This window comes from Notolepis coatsorum (genome assembly GCF_963971535.1).
Source record: "Notolepis coatsorum genome assembly, chromosome: 1".
Classification (NCBI taxonomy): domain Eukaryota; kingdom Metazoa; phylum Chordata; class Actinopteri; order Aulopiformes; family Paralepididae; genus Notolepis; species Notolepis coatsorum.
The window spans coordinates 126,879,449-126,895,735 of record NC_140165.1 but is presented as its reverse complement, the minus strand read 5'-3'; the positions used below and the strand labels follow the sequence as shown (position 1 = coordinate 126,895,735).

The window sequence follows — 16,287 nt, the reverse complement described above, 5'->3', positions numbered from 1 at the left end:
CGCACGCACACGCACGCACACACACACACACACACACACACACGTACACGCACGTACACACACGTACACACACACACACACACACACACATATTCAGTGTTGAGTTCTACATTAGCTTGATGCCCTAATCGGAACACTGTTCTACATCTCATACATTTTGCGTCTCTCTGTTAGTGTGTATGCTCTGTTCACCACTCTCGGAATGTGTGAAACAGTGAAGACGACCACATCTGTTTTCCGCATTCCTGGGTTTTAATTGTGTTTGTGTAACCCACGTATCTCCTCTGGGACCCCAGACCCCTCAAAAGCCTGCGCTGTAAATCGGTTCAACCTGCCGGCGCCCCCCCGGCTCTTCAAAGAGTCTCTCTGCAGCCCAATCCCCGATTTACCAACCACCCCCAAAGTTGTATAATAATAACAACAACAGTGTTCTACTTTTTCTTTTGGTTTTTCGTAATGTCATGCCAGCAATGTAACGGGTTACTGCTTTGGAGAAATGGAGATGGATAATGTAATGTGTGTGTTCATTCATGCGTGAAGATGATGCATTGCTGGAGGTAGATTGTCGGTCACTGGAGAGACACTAGATTGTGGGTTGAAGAGTGTTTAGTCTGGAATGTTCTATTAAGGAGAGAAAGGGTGTGTGTGTGTGTTCTTCCGGTGACTCGGTCTCCCCTGAACTGTAGCTCCAAGCCATGCGTTTCAGAAATGGCACTCAACATATGTGGTATGCAGAAGTGGGCGTGGTATGGCCATGATATGAACTGAAGCCGCCTCAGCCGGTCTCGCTACTTAAAGGTGCTGTAAGTAAGTGGTGTTCTTTTTGTTTTATTAAAACAATTTTATTATGTTAAAATAATAGCTCTACATTCCAACAGCCCATCAGTGTTTGGTCAGTAACACAGGTCTCCCAGTCCCTCCGCTCTGCAGTAAACACAAAATACATTTCCTGGTATCCCGTTCCCACTTTATCCAATCGGGAGAGAGAACTCCACACCGCAAAAATGGTCTGACAAAAATGATAAATAACTACTTTTAAGTAAATGTGTTCATGAAACAAGTAAAATAATCGACCAGTGCAGTGAGTAAATTTGGTGATGGCTGTCGGAATGTAGAGCTATTTAACACTTATTTTTACCAAATAAATACCACTTACAGCACCTTTTTTAAAAGCAAACTGCATGCTTCCACTCTAGCTTTCACCATCGAGACTGGTAAGACTGCTTCACTTCACTCTGAGTCGGCACGCATGGGTAGCGGACCTTTTGGCATCAGACATCTTCACTCCCTATCAGTCATAACTCTGTTCCCTCCTCCCAGTGATTTATCTCTATCCGAGAGTGTATGTGTTCTCCCTCTCTCCCTATCCTTATCATCATTATAGAGCTCTTCCCTCCTCCCCCCTCTTTCCCTGAGATTGTCCTGGCAGTGGTTTAGGAGACGCGGCGTATGGCTATGATCCTCCCCGAGGTCGTCTCTTTGACCTCTCCCAAGCCTTGTGCTCACGTTTCCCCAGCCTAGACCGTCGCATAGACTTTGGATATAAATCATTATTAACTACTCTATAGGGCTGCTCTCTCTCTCTTTGTCCATAAAGTCAATTCATTGACCTAACTCAAGCCCCGCCCTCTTTTCTTGATCCTCCAATTGCAACTGTTTCTTCCCTCAACAGTTGCAATTGGAGGATCAAGAAACGAGGGTGGGGTTTGAGATGGGTCAGTCGGACCTTTGGTCTTATTTCGCCAATAATTTGTTAGTAGTTTCTGCATGATTGCACCGCACGTGAGAAACATCATTTGACACATTTGTAGATTTTTTTTAAAATCAACTAGTTGATTAGTCTATTGACGAGTTCTTTAGTCAGGAAACGGCTCCACTTCTCTATACCATCACTATCACCACTGTCTGCCCTGACCAGGGTGATATATCCCTGGCTGTTATGTGGTTGACATGATTTAAAGGGTCCGGCCGTTGGAATTGGGTCTCTTGGACTATAGACCAGTGTGTGTAGCTGGATAGTGCAGTCCTTGTGATGAGAGCCCATGGATTCCATTCCTCTTGCCTCAGACTGAATAATGGACGCTGCTATTCCCAGCTCAGTCATCGTTGGTGAGGTTGCATGTTTTGATTTGCCCTCTCGCCTCACAATCAGGTTGATTATAGTACACGGCAAATGTGTCTCTTCTGTGCTCCTTAAAGGAAAACTCCAACATTTTGGGAAATTCGCTTATTTAACATCTTCCCTGGAGTTAGACAAGAAGATGCATACCTTTTTTGTCTCTCTGCATGCATTAGGCTTAGGGAACGCCCACACCGTTAGCGTAGCTTAGCTTCATCACTGGAAGTGGGTCAGACCTTTACCCTGAAGTTCCCTACAGTCCCCTACAGTCACGAAATACACTCCAAATACAACTCCAAAACGTTCCTGTAAACATGTTGTGACCTGTGTATTTACCACATGGAGAAATAAAAAATAATTGAATTCGACATTTACGTTTTCTAAGCAAATATACTCGGAACTATTTTTTGGCGAACCACTCCTCTCTGGGCTCAGTGATTTCACGTCACCAGTGCTACTTTCTAATGCGAGGCCAGTGTTTGTTTACATTTTCATTTCATTCAAAGGATCCGAACCGATTGAAGTTTATGGATACCATGACTGTGGTAAGTTTTAAGGGGCTAGCGTTACACAATAAATGAGTTATAATAATACCACGAGTGTGGATTCACTCGCCCAAACCCTGTAGCTGTGCAACGCAGTCATGAAAGGGGCTAACTAGGTCGATAGTCCAGCAACGTTGTGACTATCCTATTCATCAATCTCACAATATTCGCTAACGTTAGACAGATGGAATACAGCCTTCCATCTAAAAACATAAATGAAAACTTACCATAGTCATGGTATCCATAAACTTCAATCGGTTCGGATACTTTGAATGAAATGAAAATGTAAACAAACTGGCCTTGCGTTAAAAAGTAGCACTGGTGACGTGAAATCACTGAGCCCAGAGAGGAGTGGTTCGGCAAAAAATTGTTCAGAGTATATTTGCTTAGAAAACGTAAATGTCGAATTCAATTATTTTTTATTTCTCCACGTGGTAAATACACAGGTCACATGTTTACAGGAACGTTTTGGAGTTGTATTTGGAGTGTATTTCGTGACTGTAGGGGACTGTAGGGAACTTCAGGGTAAAGGTCTGACCCACTTCCAGTGATGAAGCTAAGCTACGCTAACGGTGCGGGCGTTCCCTAAGCCTAATGCATGCAGAGAGACAAAAAAGGTATGTATATTCTTGTCTAACTCCAGGGAAGATGTTAAATAAGCTAATTTCCCAAAATGTTGGAATTTTCCTTTAACCCTTTCACTACCACACTACAGAGCGGACATGACCGGTTAGCCTTTAGGAGAGGTGTTAGTTGGACAATGCGTAGGCTGTGTCCGCTTCCATTCATTGTGCTAAGCTAGGCTAACATGTAGCCAGATAGCTTTCTACTGAACGCACAGAGAGGAAACTGGTTTCTATCTTCTTGTCTCTCTCTGGAGAAGACTGTAAGCTAATTTCCCAAAATGTTGTCGTGTTCCTTTACACCTAAAATACACCTTTCCTTCTCTAGTAGTGTTTGTCAGGTCTGGTGCAGTCAATGCGTGTTTTTGCTATGTCTCCAGATTAATTCTCTATGCAGCAGCTTCTGACTTTATATCTGAAGACATCAAAAGATTGTCCGATTGTCGATACTGACTTTTTCTTTATCATATTTTGGGTAAACTGTTGCGTATGCCCTATTAGCCAATCAGAGGCTTTGTTACATTTGAAAGGAAGAAACTGCTGATCACCAGCCTTGTATGTTGGAACAAACATGTTTATTGGCTCACTGACGTTGATGATATTAATGGTATTTTGCATATTGAAATTTGTACTCTTATTTTAATATTGAAGCAATTTGATTGATGGTGATACCATAATATTTCAACACCCAGCCCTAAACAGAAGTCTTTGTTCTCTGGTTTCTGCTTTTAGGTGAGAATGTGTTCACACATATTGGCTGGCCCAAGACCACAGGAGTAACATTTGAGGTCTTAAATTGGACATTAGGATTGCTAGTTCTTCTTTCTACTTTCTACTAAGTATTGGCAGGGGGAAATGTTGAATTATTAAAATATTGCTAATGAAAAGGGTGTAGCATTGTGAAAATATATTTTTTTTTTGTGCCTCAGATAAGGTTCTTTATAAAGCTTCGGTAAATGCCAGGGATTATTCCCAGCTAGGAGAGTTTAAAATAAAGCTCGGATGAGATAATATCCTGTTGTCTGCTTTGTGCCTGGCCCACGCTCATTCCCTGGCTTTATGTACCACCTTCTGTCTGGAAAATAAACATTTCAGAATATCCCTGGGAAATTGGAACAAGAGTGCTCTTTTAATAGATGTTCTGGTAGGCTACCTACTGTTTCCCCATTAGAGGCAAATGTCAGCAACTGGCTTGTTTATTTTTCCCCATCGCGTCTTGAGTTTCTGTCATTGACGTACGGCTCCTTCAAACGTCTCGGCATCACCCTGTAGGGATATTCCATTTTCCAATTAAAATGTTTTTCCACTCCTGACTCAAAGTGCTGGTTCAGGTTGAGTCATCATCAAAATGAAGGCAGTCGACTGTTCTGCCCCACAGAGGGTTTGTAGTGTGAATTCGCAATAGCTGCAACTTTTTTTGTGATGGGCAATTCCCACTGCCACACCCCCTTTTAGCCAATTGGCATGAACACTCACACTCACACACATACTTGACCTCCATGCCCAAAACCTTTTGTGGACCGACCAACCAACCAACAAACCGACAAGAGTGGACCTACTGGTTTCAGCTTATAAAAATGACTTCAAAGTTGATCTCATGTCCTACCAAAGGTCCAAAAATGGTACCAACAAATTAAAAAGAGTTATACCACCTTTGGCGGCACAGGAGATCAGCTTTGAAGAAATTGGTCTCTGTTTCAAAATGTTTTTTGGGCATTTTTGTGCCATTGTCTACCCACTGTATTTAGATGAATTTGACATTTGTGGGAGGGGCACCATTGGAACAATAGCCTGAATAGTGACTCGCTGGTCCTTAACACTTTGAATGCCCACCACGACATAACACGTGTTAGCAGCCCGCCCCCTGAATGCCCATCACGACAATTAGCGTGAACTTTTTTTGATTAGCGATCTGAATTCATATTTCATCAACCGAGTCTACCGTTGGGAAACCAGCTCCACCAGGAGCTCAGATGTGAAAAAAGCGCCCCCTATCGTCTCCCAGATGGTAATGCACCCTTTTGGAATGGACTCAATGAAAATGGATGAGAAAAAAAAAAACTCCGGAATCCACATTTTACTTTACTTCTCACGCATGTAACCGGAGATGATCCCAGTCATTGTGGCGCCTCGGCACAACGTGTAATATGTGTTTTACAGTATGTGGCGTTGGATCAATAAAATGATAGATTTTTGGAATGGCGATCAGGAATTGGAATAATCCATTTGGATACCATCTGATCTCGGGTAAGGAATCTATTTTACCAGTCTTAGGATAATCAGACCAGTTTTCACTGAGATATAAGCTTTTCCCCTATGTGTGATATGGCTGTTTGACTGTGCGAGCGATCAGGAACTAAGAGAATCGATTTTCAGCTCGCGGCACCAGCGTGCATATGTACACGTATACTATCGATAATCTAGCGTTTATTTGAAAACGATTCATAAATAGGCCGAAAAATGACAACGTTCTAGAATATTACAGTACAGGGCGTTTATCACAGATTCTTTTTTTCCCCCTTGAAAACGAGGGCTTTTCAAAATGCTATCAAACGGAAATTAACCGATAAAAAAACAATCCGCTTCGACTATTGACTGGAAAATGGGTCATTGATAAGCGACGGGCAGATTAGACACATAGCCATAATTTAAAACATAGATTAGGCGATAGGGTCTAAATACCATATTGGCTGATTGCTCCGATTCAGCCCAGCCCCTTTCGTCCTCTAGTAAATCAGGTCATTTTGATTTGAAGGCCTGAGTCACGTCATTCTGGGGAAAAAAAACATTTCCTCATACTCGAGAGGGAGAGAAAGGGAGAGAGATAGAGAGCACTTGGGGGGGGGGGGGGGGGGGGGGGGGGGACCTGCAGCGCGCCACACAGGCAAACGGGAGATTGAAAGAAAAAAAAAAAACTCAAGCTGCCGGCGGACTGTCTTTTTTTTCTCTCTCTCTCTCTCTCTCCCACCCACCCCCTCCCTCTCTCGCTCTCTCTCTCTCTCTCTCTCTCTCTCTCTCTCTCTCTCTCTCTCTCTCTCTCTCTCTCTTCCCCCCCCTCCCTCCCTCCCTCCCTCTACCAGTGCAGACTGTGTGGCACTGTCACTCAAAGTGCTTATGGGCGGAGCCAGGCCATAACAGCCTGATTTCTTGAGGCTGAAAAATTATGGTTTTGAGTACTTGATTAGAAATATAAAACAATGCATTTTTTTGAAAAAAAAATGTACAAATGTCTTCAATAGACCAACAGGAATTGTGTAAAGTTGCCCAAATAGTGCTAGGAATAGCAATGCATAGCCCCTTTAACATCACCTACTATCCCAGACTTGGTTGACATTATGATGAGGAGGAGGAGGAAGATTAATGATAATGTTTCTGTTCCTTGTCATCTCTCCAGTTGCAGAACCTGGGGGTGAACCCGGCCAACATCGGGTTCAGCTACCTGACCATGGAGTCTGACAAGTTCATCTGCATCAGAGAGAAGGTGGGCGACCAGAACCAGGTGGTGATTGTTGACATGTCGGACCCCACCAACCCCATCAGAAGACCCATCTCTGCAGACAGCGCCATCATGAACCCCGCCAGCAAGGTCATCGCCCTTAAAGGTACGGCAGGACAGACGTCCTCGTGTCACCGCCTCTAGCCACCCCACGGCCGGCAATTGTTAGCCAGCTGCCAAACCCCGGAGCTTGTTGTGATTTTCACTTTAAAAGCTTGTTTATAAACAAAACCCTTAGCTTAACCCTAACTTAAAATAGAGATTGTTTTTATATTGCTTTTATGATCATCAAACCTTTTATAAGATGGTGATTATTTAGTTTGTGGCTTGGCCAACCCTAACCCAATAACTCTACACTACTGGCCATTAGATGAGGATTCAGTGTGTTGTTAGTTTAAAAAAAAAAAAAACATCTGGTGGGAATGGATCTTCCCCAGACAGCAGCCTGATAGAATTATTTCAGATTGAGATTCACACTTGTTGTTTATTTGTCTCTTAATTTAATCATTTGGACTGCCCAGGGTCGCAACATAGCCGTGGTTGTGAGATGAGTAATGTTCTATTTCCTCTGATATAAATACATAGAGTGCACTCAGTTCTTTTGCCTAAATGTACGAAATTGGAGTAAATCTAATTAGTTTTGCCACTGAATCCATCCAGCCATTTGAGCACAAACACAAGCTCTTCACAGATCAGAATGATTTAGCTATGATGCTTTCTTCTCAGTTTCTCTCTTTCTCTCTCCTCTATTGCGCCAACTTTTCTTTCTTTCTTTCTTTCTTTCTTTCTTTCTTTCTTTCTTTCTTTCTTTCTTTCTTTCTTTCTTTCTTTCTTTCTTTCTTTCTTTCTTCTCTCTTCCCCCTATGGTCCATCTCTCCTTATCCCCTCCTCCTCTGATTGACACTTTGCTTTTCTCTCCCTTGCATTCTGTTCTTTCTCAGACGGTGAGTTCTCTCTCTGTCTCTCTCTCTCTGTCCGTCTGTCTGTCTGCCTGTCGGCGCTCTGTTTGTTGATAATAACAGCAGCCATGTCCCTCTCATAAAAGCCTCCCTCATACTCCTCATGTAATTCTGACCAAGTAACCAAGCACATTGCAACTTTGCCTGTTGTTGGAATTGTTTGGACATGACCTTCACTCCTCCGGACACACTCTCCCATAAATCCAGTCTCTTGATATCACCCCCCCCCCCCTCTCTCTCTCTCTCACCCCCCTCCCCCTCTCTCACCCCCCCCTTCTCCACTACACCTTAACCTGTTGACACATACTTCTATGAGAATTATACATGTGTTAGCATGAGTTGGCGTATGCTGGTACACTGTATGTGCGGTATGCATCATCGGATATCGCACACAGAAAAGGACACGGTCTGTGCCGGGCGGCCATATCCATCTGTAGATCTCTCCTCGCAGCAGTAAAGGTATGCGTACATGTGTCTCGCTGTATCCGTGTGTGTTTACTATGGGTCACCCAGTTCACCATTGTGCTGAGTCACGGGACCGTGACGTGATGTCACCTGTGATCTTCTCTAGTTCAGTCTTTGGCGTCAAATAGACGCCATATAGAGTTCCTTACTGTGCCCATATTCACAAGCTTCCCAGAGTAGGAGTGCTGATCTGTGGTTGAGAACAGGAACTCTGTCTTTTATGACCTTATTCAATCGAACAGACTGCTGATCCTAGATCTGTCTGCCTATAGCAAAATAATATCCACACAGCATAGCATCACAGTTGACATTGGTTCTGAACTTCTTATCACTCATCAGTGTAGTGTTCGGAGCTCCTAGTGTTGGAGCTAACAAGGCATTTAGGGGCCTTTCTCACTCACCTATTGGGATCCAATCAGCGCTCCCGGGGACGGGGGGGGGAGTGTTCTCACTCAGACGGACACACCCCTTTTGGGATCGAACCGGCGCTGATTCGTTTTACCCCCGCTGAACCTGGGACAGTTGGATTAGGTGGTTTCGGATGCGTGCCAGTGGGAGCGGGGGGCGTGACACACACAACGTCGTTACTGTAATGCTTTTCATGCTTGCTTGATTTTTGGGCAGATAAAACCACACAGCAACAACTGGACAATACCCACAAAAACGATATTTATGGGCAGTTTGAGAGTTCACAGCTCAGTGGATGAAAACATGAAGCCACGTTACAAACGGCACTTCCCTGGCTCGCATTAGGCCTGGCAATTTTGTTTGCCATGCTATGTCTATACATTGGTTTCTTGTTCAATGCATTTATTTCTATTAGACCAGTGGTGCCCAACCAGTCGGCCGTGGTCGACCAGTAGATCAATGACATGGAATAGAATTGCCACGAGCGATGGGATAATGTGCTGAACAGGCTAAGCTAACTAGCGTTAGCCGTTAGCTTAGCGTTTGCCACAATGCTATTCTGTTATACTGGCATATTGCATTCACGTTAGCATGTAAGCTAACAAAATCAGCGCCGACGAGACTAAACTCAGCTTTTGGTGTTCAATTGTGTTGATGTTAGTTTTGTTTCATCAACAAATGAGAGGCAGAACACACAGTGAATGTATCCGTTTTGTTTATTGCACGTTCTTTGCTGAAAAATAAGTGCTACAGGCTATACTAGACTAGGCTAAGCTAACTAGCGTTAGCCGTTAGCTTAGCATTAGCCCTGGGAAACGCTCAAAAGCTAACTCTACAACACCATCCATTCGTGATAAAATGGGGTGGGTTATATTGACAAGGCTTGACAACAGAGGTTCAAATATAACTTCATATTTATTGGTTATTTGTTCATTTTATATCAGCATCCAGTCTCCGCCGTCGTGTTAAGACACTTCCTGTTTACATTTTCGAACGTGACATCATCGCCTCCGGCAAGCGTAAACGCTCAAAAGGCAAACCGTAAACGGAACCCGGAGCGAACCAAGACTGACGTGTGTACACAAACTAGAGGGGGGAGAGGGAGGGGGGAAGTTCGCATCGGATCTCGGAACGGGCTAGAACGGAATGGAATGGAAACGAATAGGTGAGTGAGAAAGGCCCCTAAGATTCCCTTCAAACTAAATAAAAACCTTTATGTGCCCAGCGGGCATGTGTAACTGCAAATAATCTCCATCTTAACAAGTATTCTAAGCTTATGTCGAGTCTTAAAATCTTATTCTCAGAAAACAAACGAAAAGATTTGCCAACGGGGCAACAGAGCGTCTCTTGTTCTGCGCTCGTTACAGGACGTTTCTCAAAACGAGTGACAAAACCTCCAAATAATGTACCACTCATTGTTTTATGCAAGACTTGAATCGGGTCAAGTTAATTTGCATTGGAAACATGTGAAATGATCTCTTTATCTCAAATCGGATTTCAAAGACTCCATGTAAAATGAAGTCAAGATGGGAGACCTTTGCAGCATGGTAGACACAATAAACCTGTAAAGATTGATACCCCCCTTTGTCCTGAAGCACTTTCCTTCAACCTTCTCCTTTGTGTGCCTGGCCTAGCCACTAGTTACAGGGTGCATTGAGAAAGAATGCTCACCACACACTCCGTTGCTCAGGTTACTCAGTCCTGGAACTTCGAAATGTTATCAAATTGTTGTTTACATGCGTATCTCTTACATTCCCGCTTTTACCCCAGCTGCGAAGACCCTGCAGATCTTCAACATTGAGATGAAGAGTAAGATGAAGGCCCACACCATGACTGAGGAGGTGATGTTCTGGAAGTGGATATCGGTTAACACGGTCGCCTTGGTGACCGACGCGGCTGTCTACCATTGGAGCATGGAGGGAGACTCCCAGCCGGCCAAAGTGTTTGATCGCCATGCCAGTCTGGCCGGATGTCAGGTCATAAACTACAGGACCGACGAGCAGCAGAAGTGGTTATTGCTGATAGGGATCTCTGCACAGGTATGGAAATAGATTCACACACACACACACACGCACACACGCGTGATTCTGACCTCAGAGGTAATAACCAGTTTAAATTACTAAATCCTAAATGAGGAGATGGTGATCCCATTTAACTTGATGTTGACCAAACAGATTTTTTCCACACTTGGCACCAATGTGAGTTCACACTACACTGTGTCTCTAGCGTTGGTGACGAGCGCAATGTCCGCTGCGCCACCCAGCCGCCCCATGACCCTTCCTTCTTTTATAGTTTATTACTTATTTCTATTGCAAAATTGGCCTTGCATTTAATTAAACCGTGGCAAAAAGGTCTTAAAAAGTCTTAAATCGAACTTGCCGACACCTGTAGACACCCTGTATGTGTGTGCGTGTGTGTGTGTGTGTGTGTATATATATATATATATCACATACAGGATTCAGTTAACAGAGATTCAATATGCTTTTGAAGACATCTTATGGGTAAGGTAGAGAATGATTGTCTCCATCACCCATTACAACAGAGATCGAACAGAATCTTGGCAGCTGCTAAGCCTTCCTCCCCAACAGGCCCAACGGGACTCAAGCCACCAACTGCAAGTCTATGGACACAAGGCTGCCTACAGTCACAGCCTAGGCCTCTGACATTTACCACTAAGGCAGGATAACTGGCTAGTTTGTCTAAGGCTTGTTCCATATATAGGTCGAACCACAAGACAAAACACACACAAATTAAAGATGAAACTTTAAAGTCTTTAATCATTGCACACATTGACAATGTAGTCATGCAGCGACACACGCATGCGATGGGCGACACGCACAGGAACACACATTTTTGGTTGCAGATGAAATTTTGTCTCTGCGCTTGACCCATCCCGCCGTACCCCCCGCGTCCCCGTCCCCCCCCCCATGGGCAGCCGGGAGCAGACATGGGTTGCAGCGTGGGGCACCCAGGGACCAATGAAAGTGCTCCTGTCCTGTCTTCGCCAGGGATGCGACAGCGTGGGAGATCTGTTCTGCATGTTTTTCCATTGGGTTTATCTAATTTTTTTTTCTTTTTGGAGGGGAAACCCTTGTGAGCACAGGGAGAACATGCAAACTCCACACACACATTCTAAAGTCGTTTTTACACAATAGAACGCTCTCTTAATCCAGTATCAACACTGTTCCAGCTTAAACCTCTCCTGCTTGTCCTGCAGCAAAACCGAGTGGTGGGGGCTATGCAGCTGTACTCCGTGGACAGGAAGGTGTCTCAGCCCATCGAGGGACACGCCGCGGCCTTCGGGGAGTTTAAGGTGGAGGGCAATGCCAAGCCCTCCACTCTCTTCTGTTTCGCTGTGCGCTCTCAGGCTGGGGGAAAGGTGAGGGGGACAATATGCCACGAGATCTCTCTTAACCTCTGAAGCCCAAGATTTATTTCACATCACAAATGGATCAATACAGTGCGTATTAAGTGATGTTGCGTTTCTTTTTCAAATGTAGCGTAAGAGTAAAGGGCTACAACAGGCGCCTGGTGGTACTAAATGTAAAAAAATAAATAACTAAATCATCTGCCCTTTGTTAATTTGCTTAGATCTTTAGTACACTTGATCTCAAGAAGGTGCTGAATGACCTCAGTGGCAATTCTTCACGTCTTATGCATGTCAAAGAACATGCAAATGGACCTTGTAGAAGTGGAGCAATCTTTAATTTACTTGGGTATGTACTTTTAGGCAAATTTTCAGAAAATATGGCTAGGGCTTAAAGAGGTTAATATCCTGCATGAATGTATTGCCAGGCAATGCAGCGATACTGGTATTGGACGTGATGCTGATGCATGGCTAAAATAAGTAATAATCCCTAAATAATGCCGATGCCAGTTATGAATGTGATTTTCTGCATTTCAGACACATTTTAATAATAAAACACAAGATGCTTGTGCCCTAATAATGAGGAATGTCATTAGGGCACAAATGTCTAAATGTCTCCTGTTTTGGGTGAAATCCATTTATATCATCCAAAAGAATGGTCCAAGTTTAATAAGTGTTCAAACGGATCGAATGAACGAATGACTTGCATCGGTACTTGATATTGACCCGTCGCAAACCCCGCCCTCTTCTCTTGATCCTCCAATCACAGCTGTTGTATGTTTTGAGTCACACGAACGTGATTTTTCTGACGCCTCTTTTCACATTCACACATTTCTGAATTTGGCCATTTTTCCCGTTCCCAGTTGCACATCATCGAGGTGGGTCAGCCGGCGACAGGGAACCAGCCGTTCACCAAGAAGGCGGTGGATGTGTTCTTCCCCCCGGAGGCCCAGACAGACTTCCCCGTAGCCATGCAGGTAACCGCTGATCCCGGAGGGGGGGAACATCTTCTCTTTTCTTTTGACAGCAGGCCTTTTTTGACTCGTCACAGATGGGTAAACACGGGTGTAACCGTAGACTTAACTATTCATTATTCCATATCTACGGTTACACCCGTGTTTACCCATCTGTGACGAGTGAAAATGGGGTAACGGTGGGCGACAGTGGCTCAGGAGGTAGAGCAGTCAGAAGGTTCCCGGTTTGATTCCTGCTCCTCCCGGGCAGCGTGTCGATGTGTCCTTGAGCAAGACACTTAACCCCTAATTGCTCCCGATGTGCACGTCAGCACTTTGCATGGTCGCCTCCGCCATTGGTGTGTGAGTGAATGGGTGAATGTGAGGAACAACATTTTAAAGCGCTTTGGATAAAAGTGGTATATATATATATGCACCATTTACCATTTTAAATGTGCACTGTGAAAGGGGCCCATTCCTTACCTAAACAGGTACTTATGGATGGGTAGAATGGATAGGTAGAATGTAATAAGAGATGGATATCTGTTTAATTCTCTTAATCTCCTCCCTCCCTCTCCCTCTCTCTGTCTCTCTCTCTAGATTGGTACCAAGCACGGTGTAATATACCTAATCACAAAGTATGGTTATATCCATCTGTATGACCTGGAGTCTGGAGTGTGTATCTATATGAACAGGATCAGCGCGGAGACCATCTTTGTAACTGCCCCTCATGAACCCACATCTGGAATCATTGGGGTCAACAAAAAGGGCCAGGTGAGAAACATGACTTGACTTCATGTTGAGGCCTGCAGGTGAGATACTGACTTCATGTTGAGGGGCCTGCAGGTGAGATACTGACTTCATGTTGAGGCCTGCAGGTGAGATACTGACTTCATGTTGAGGCCTGCAGGTGAGATACTGACTCCATGTTGAGGCCTGCAGGTGAGATACTGACTTCATGTTGAGGGGCCTGCAGGTGAGATACTGACTTCATGTTGAGGCCTGCAGGTGAGATACTGACTTCATGTTGAGGCCTGCAGGTGAGATACTGACTTCATGTTGAGGCCTGCAGGTGAGATACTGACTTCATGTTGAGAGGCCTGCAGGTGAGATACTGACTCCATGTTGAGGCCTGCAGGTGAGATACTGACTTCATGTTGAGGCCTGCAGGTGAGATACTGACTTCATGTTGAGGCCTGCAGGTGAGATACTGACTTCATGTTAAGGCCTGCAGGTGAGATACTGACTTCATGTTGAGGCCTGCAGGTGAGATACTGACTCCATGTTGAGGCCTGCAGGTGAGATACTGACTTCATGTTGAGGCCTGCAGGTGAGATACTGACTTCATGTTGAGGCCTGCAGGTGAGATACTGACTTCATGTTGAGGCCTGCAGGTGAGATACTGACTTCATGTTGAGGCCTGCAGGTGAGATACTGACTTCATGTTGAGGCCTGCAGGTGAGATACTGACTTCATGTTGAGGTCTGCAGGTGAGATACTGACTTCATGTTGAGGCCTGCAGGTGAGATACTGACTTCATGTTGAGGCCTGCAGGTGAGATACTGACTTCATGTTGAGGCCTGCAGGTGAGATACTGACTTCATGTTGAGGCCTGCAGGTGAGATACTGACTTCATGTTGAGGGGCCTGCAGGTGAGATACTGACTTCATGTTGAGGCCTGCAGGTGAGATACTGACTTCATGTTGAGGCCTGCAGGTGAGATACTGACTTCATGTTGAGGCCTGCAGGTGAGATACTGACTTCATGTTGAGGCCTGCAGGTGAGATACTGACTTCATGTTGAGGCCTGCAGGTGAGATACTGACTTCATGTTGAGGCCTGCAGGTGAGATACTGACTTCATGTTGAGGCCTGCAGGTGAGATACTGACTTCATGTTGAGGCCTGCAGGTGAGATACTGACTTCATGTTGAGGCCTGCAGGTGAGATACTGACTTCATGTTAAGGCCTGCAGGTGAGATACTGACTTCATGTTGAGGCCTGCAGGTGAGATACTGACTTCATGTTGAGGCCTGCAGGTGAGATACTGACTTCATGTTGAGGCCTGCAGGTGAGACGCTACCTCCAGAATGCAGGGGACTTTTCCTGCCGTTTCCATTGGGCAGGAAATAAGGCTAAGACTTTCTTGCCCTATCCTGAAATATTTTTTTATACTGTATGCACCTGTGCAATTGTGCATTGTATTTTATTATGTCAAATAAAATCAATCGATCAATATTTCCAATTAAACAATGTCCCTTTGGCAAGATGTATGTTCAACATAATGTTGCATCAGTAAAATTGGATTTTGTGTATCGTAACGTAAAAAAAAACGATTGGATTTTGTACTTTATATACTATTGTAGTTTATATAGATGTATTCCTCCGTTTACGCTGTGTATATTAGAATCTCTTCATGTATATGTATGTACGCCATCTCACACCAGGTTTTGTCGGTGTGCGTGGAAGAGGAGAATATTGTCAACTATGCCACCAATGTCCTACAAAACCCCGACCTGGGATTGAGGATGGCTGTGAGGTCAAACTTAGCCGGGGCCGAGGAGCTGTTTGCCAGGAAGTTCAACACATTGTTCGCCCAGGGCAGCTACTCGGAGGCAGCCAAGATCGCTGCTTCCGCACCCAAGGTACGCCCACCTTTTATACGTTTTCTTTTCAGAATACATGGCATTACTAGCAGAAACATGACATTTCCAAGTTCAAAAAAACGTTCAGAGAGATTCTCCTCTAGTTTTCAGCTCTCCTGACCTGGCACATTCTTCACGCCCTGATTACTCCATCCTGCCCCCCCCCCCCCCACTCCCCCCTCCCCTCCAGGGTATCCTCCGTACAGCGGAGACCATCCGTAAGTTCCAGAGTGTTCCGGCACAGCCCGGCCAGGCCTCTCCCCTGCTCCAGTACTTTGGCATCCTGCTGGACCAGGGCCAGCTCAACAAGTTTGAGTCTCTGGAGCTGTGCCGGCCCGTCCTTCAGCAGGGCCGCAAGCAGCTGCTGGAGAAGTGGTTGAAGGAGGACAAGGTACGGCTGGAGGAGTGTTGAAACCACCAGGCTCACCCACCGCTAACCGCTCACTCAGTTCTGCGTGATTAGTTTGTTACTAACGGACCAACGTGTTAACTCGACGCATGTTAAAGTTCCTTCTACGGCTGCTGCTACAGGGCCCGCGTACTGTGTTGCTAAAATATGAACGCAAATAAATATTGAATGTACACGTTTAGAGTTATACTGTATATGTATAGTCGACCGCTGTGAGACCCTATGATTTTGTGTGTCTGCATCAATGTCACTGAGACAAATTCTTGTACATTGGTGAATAAAGTGTTTGTAATTCTGATAG

The 16,287-nt window shown here is 44.9% G+C and overlaps 1 protein-coding gene across 1 annotated transcript in view; it reads left to right on the top strand.

The window, feature by feature from the left end:
• cltcl1 (clathrin, heavy chain-like 1) overlaps positions 1–16,287 on the top strand; it is a 61,600-nt gene that overhangs the window by 19,686 nt on the left and 25,627 nt on the right. Inside the window, exons 2-8 of the mRNA XM_084327369.1 lie at positions 6,682–6,889; positions 10,386–10,654; positions 11,833–11,994; positions 12,846–12,959; positions 13,536–13,709; positions 15,380–15,577; positions 15,768–15,968. Coding sequence (XP_084183495.1) covers positions 6,682–6,889; positions 10,386–10,654; positions 11,833–11,994; positions 12,846–12,959; positions 13,536–13,709; positions 15,380–15,577; positions 15,768–15,968 — 1,326 coding nt within the window. The remainder of the gene's footprint in view (positions 1–6,681; positions 6,890–10,385; positions 10,655–11,832; positions 11,995–12,845; positions 12,960–13,535; positions 13,710–15,379; positions 15,578–15,767; positions 15,969–16,287) is intronic.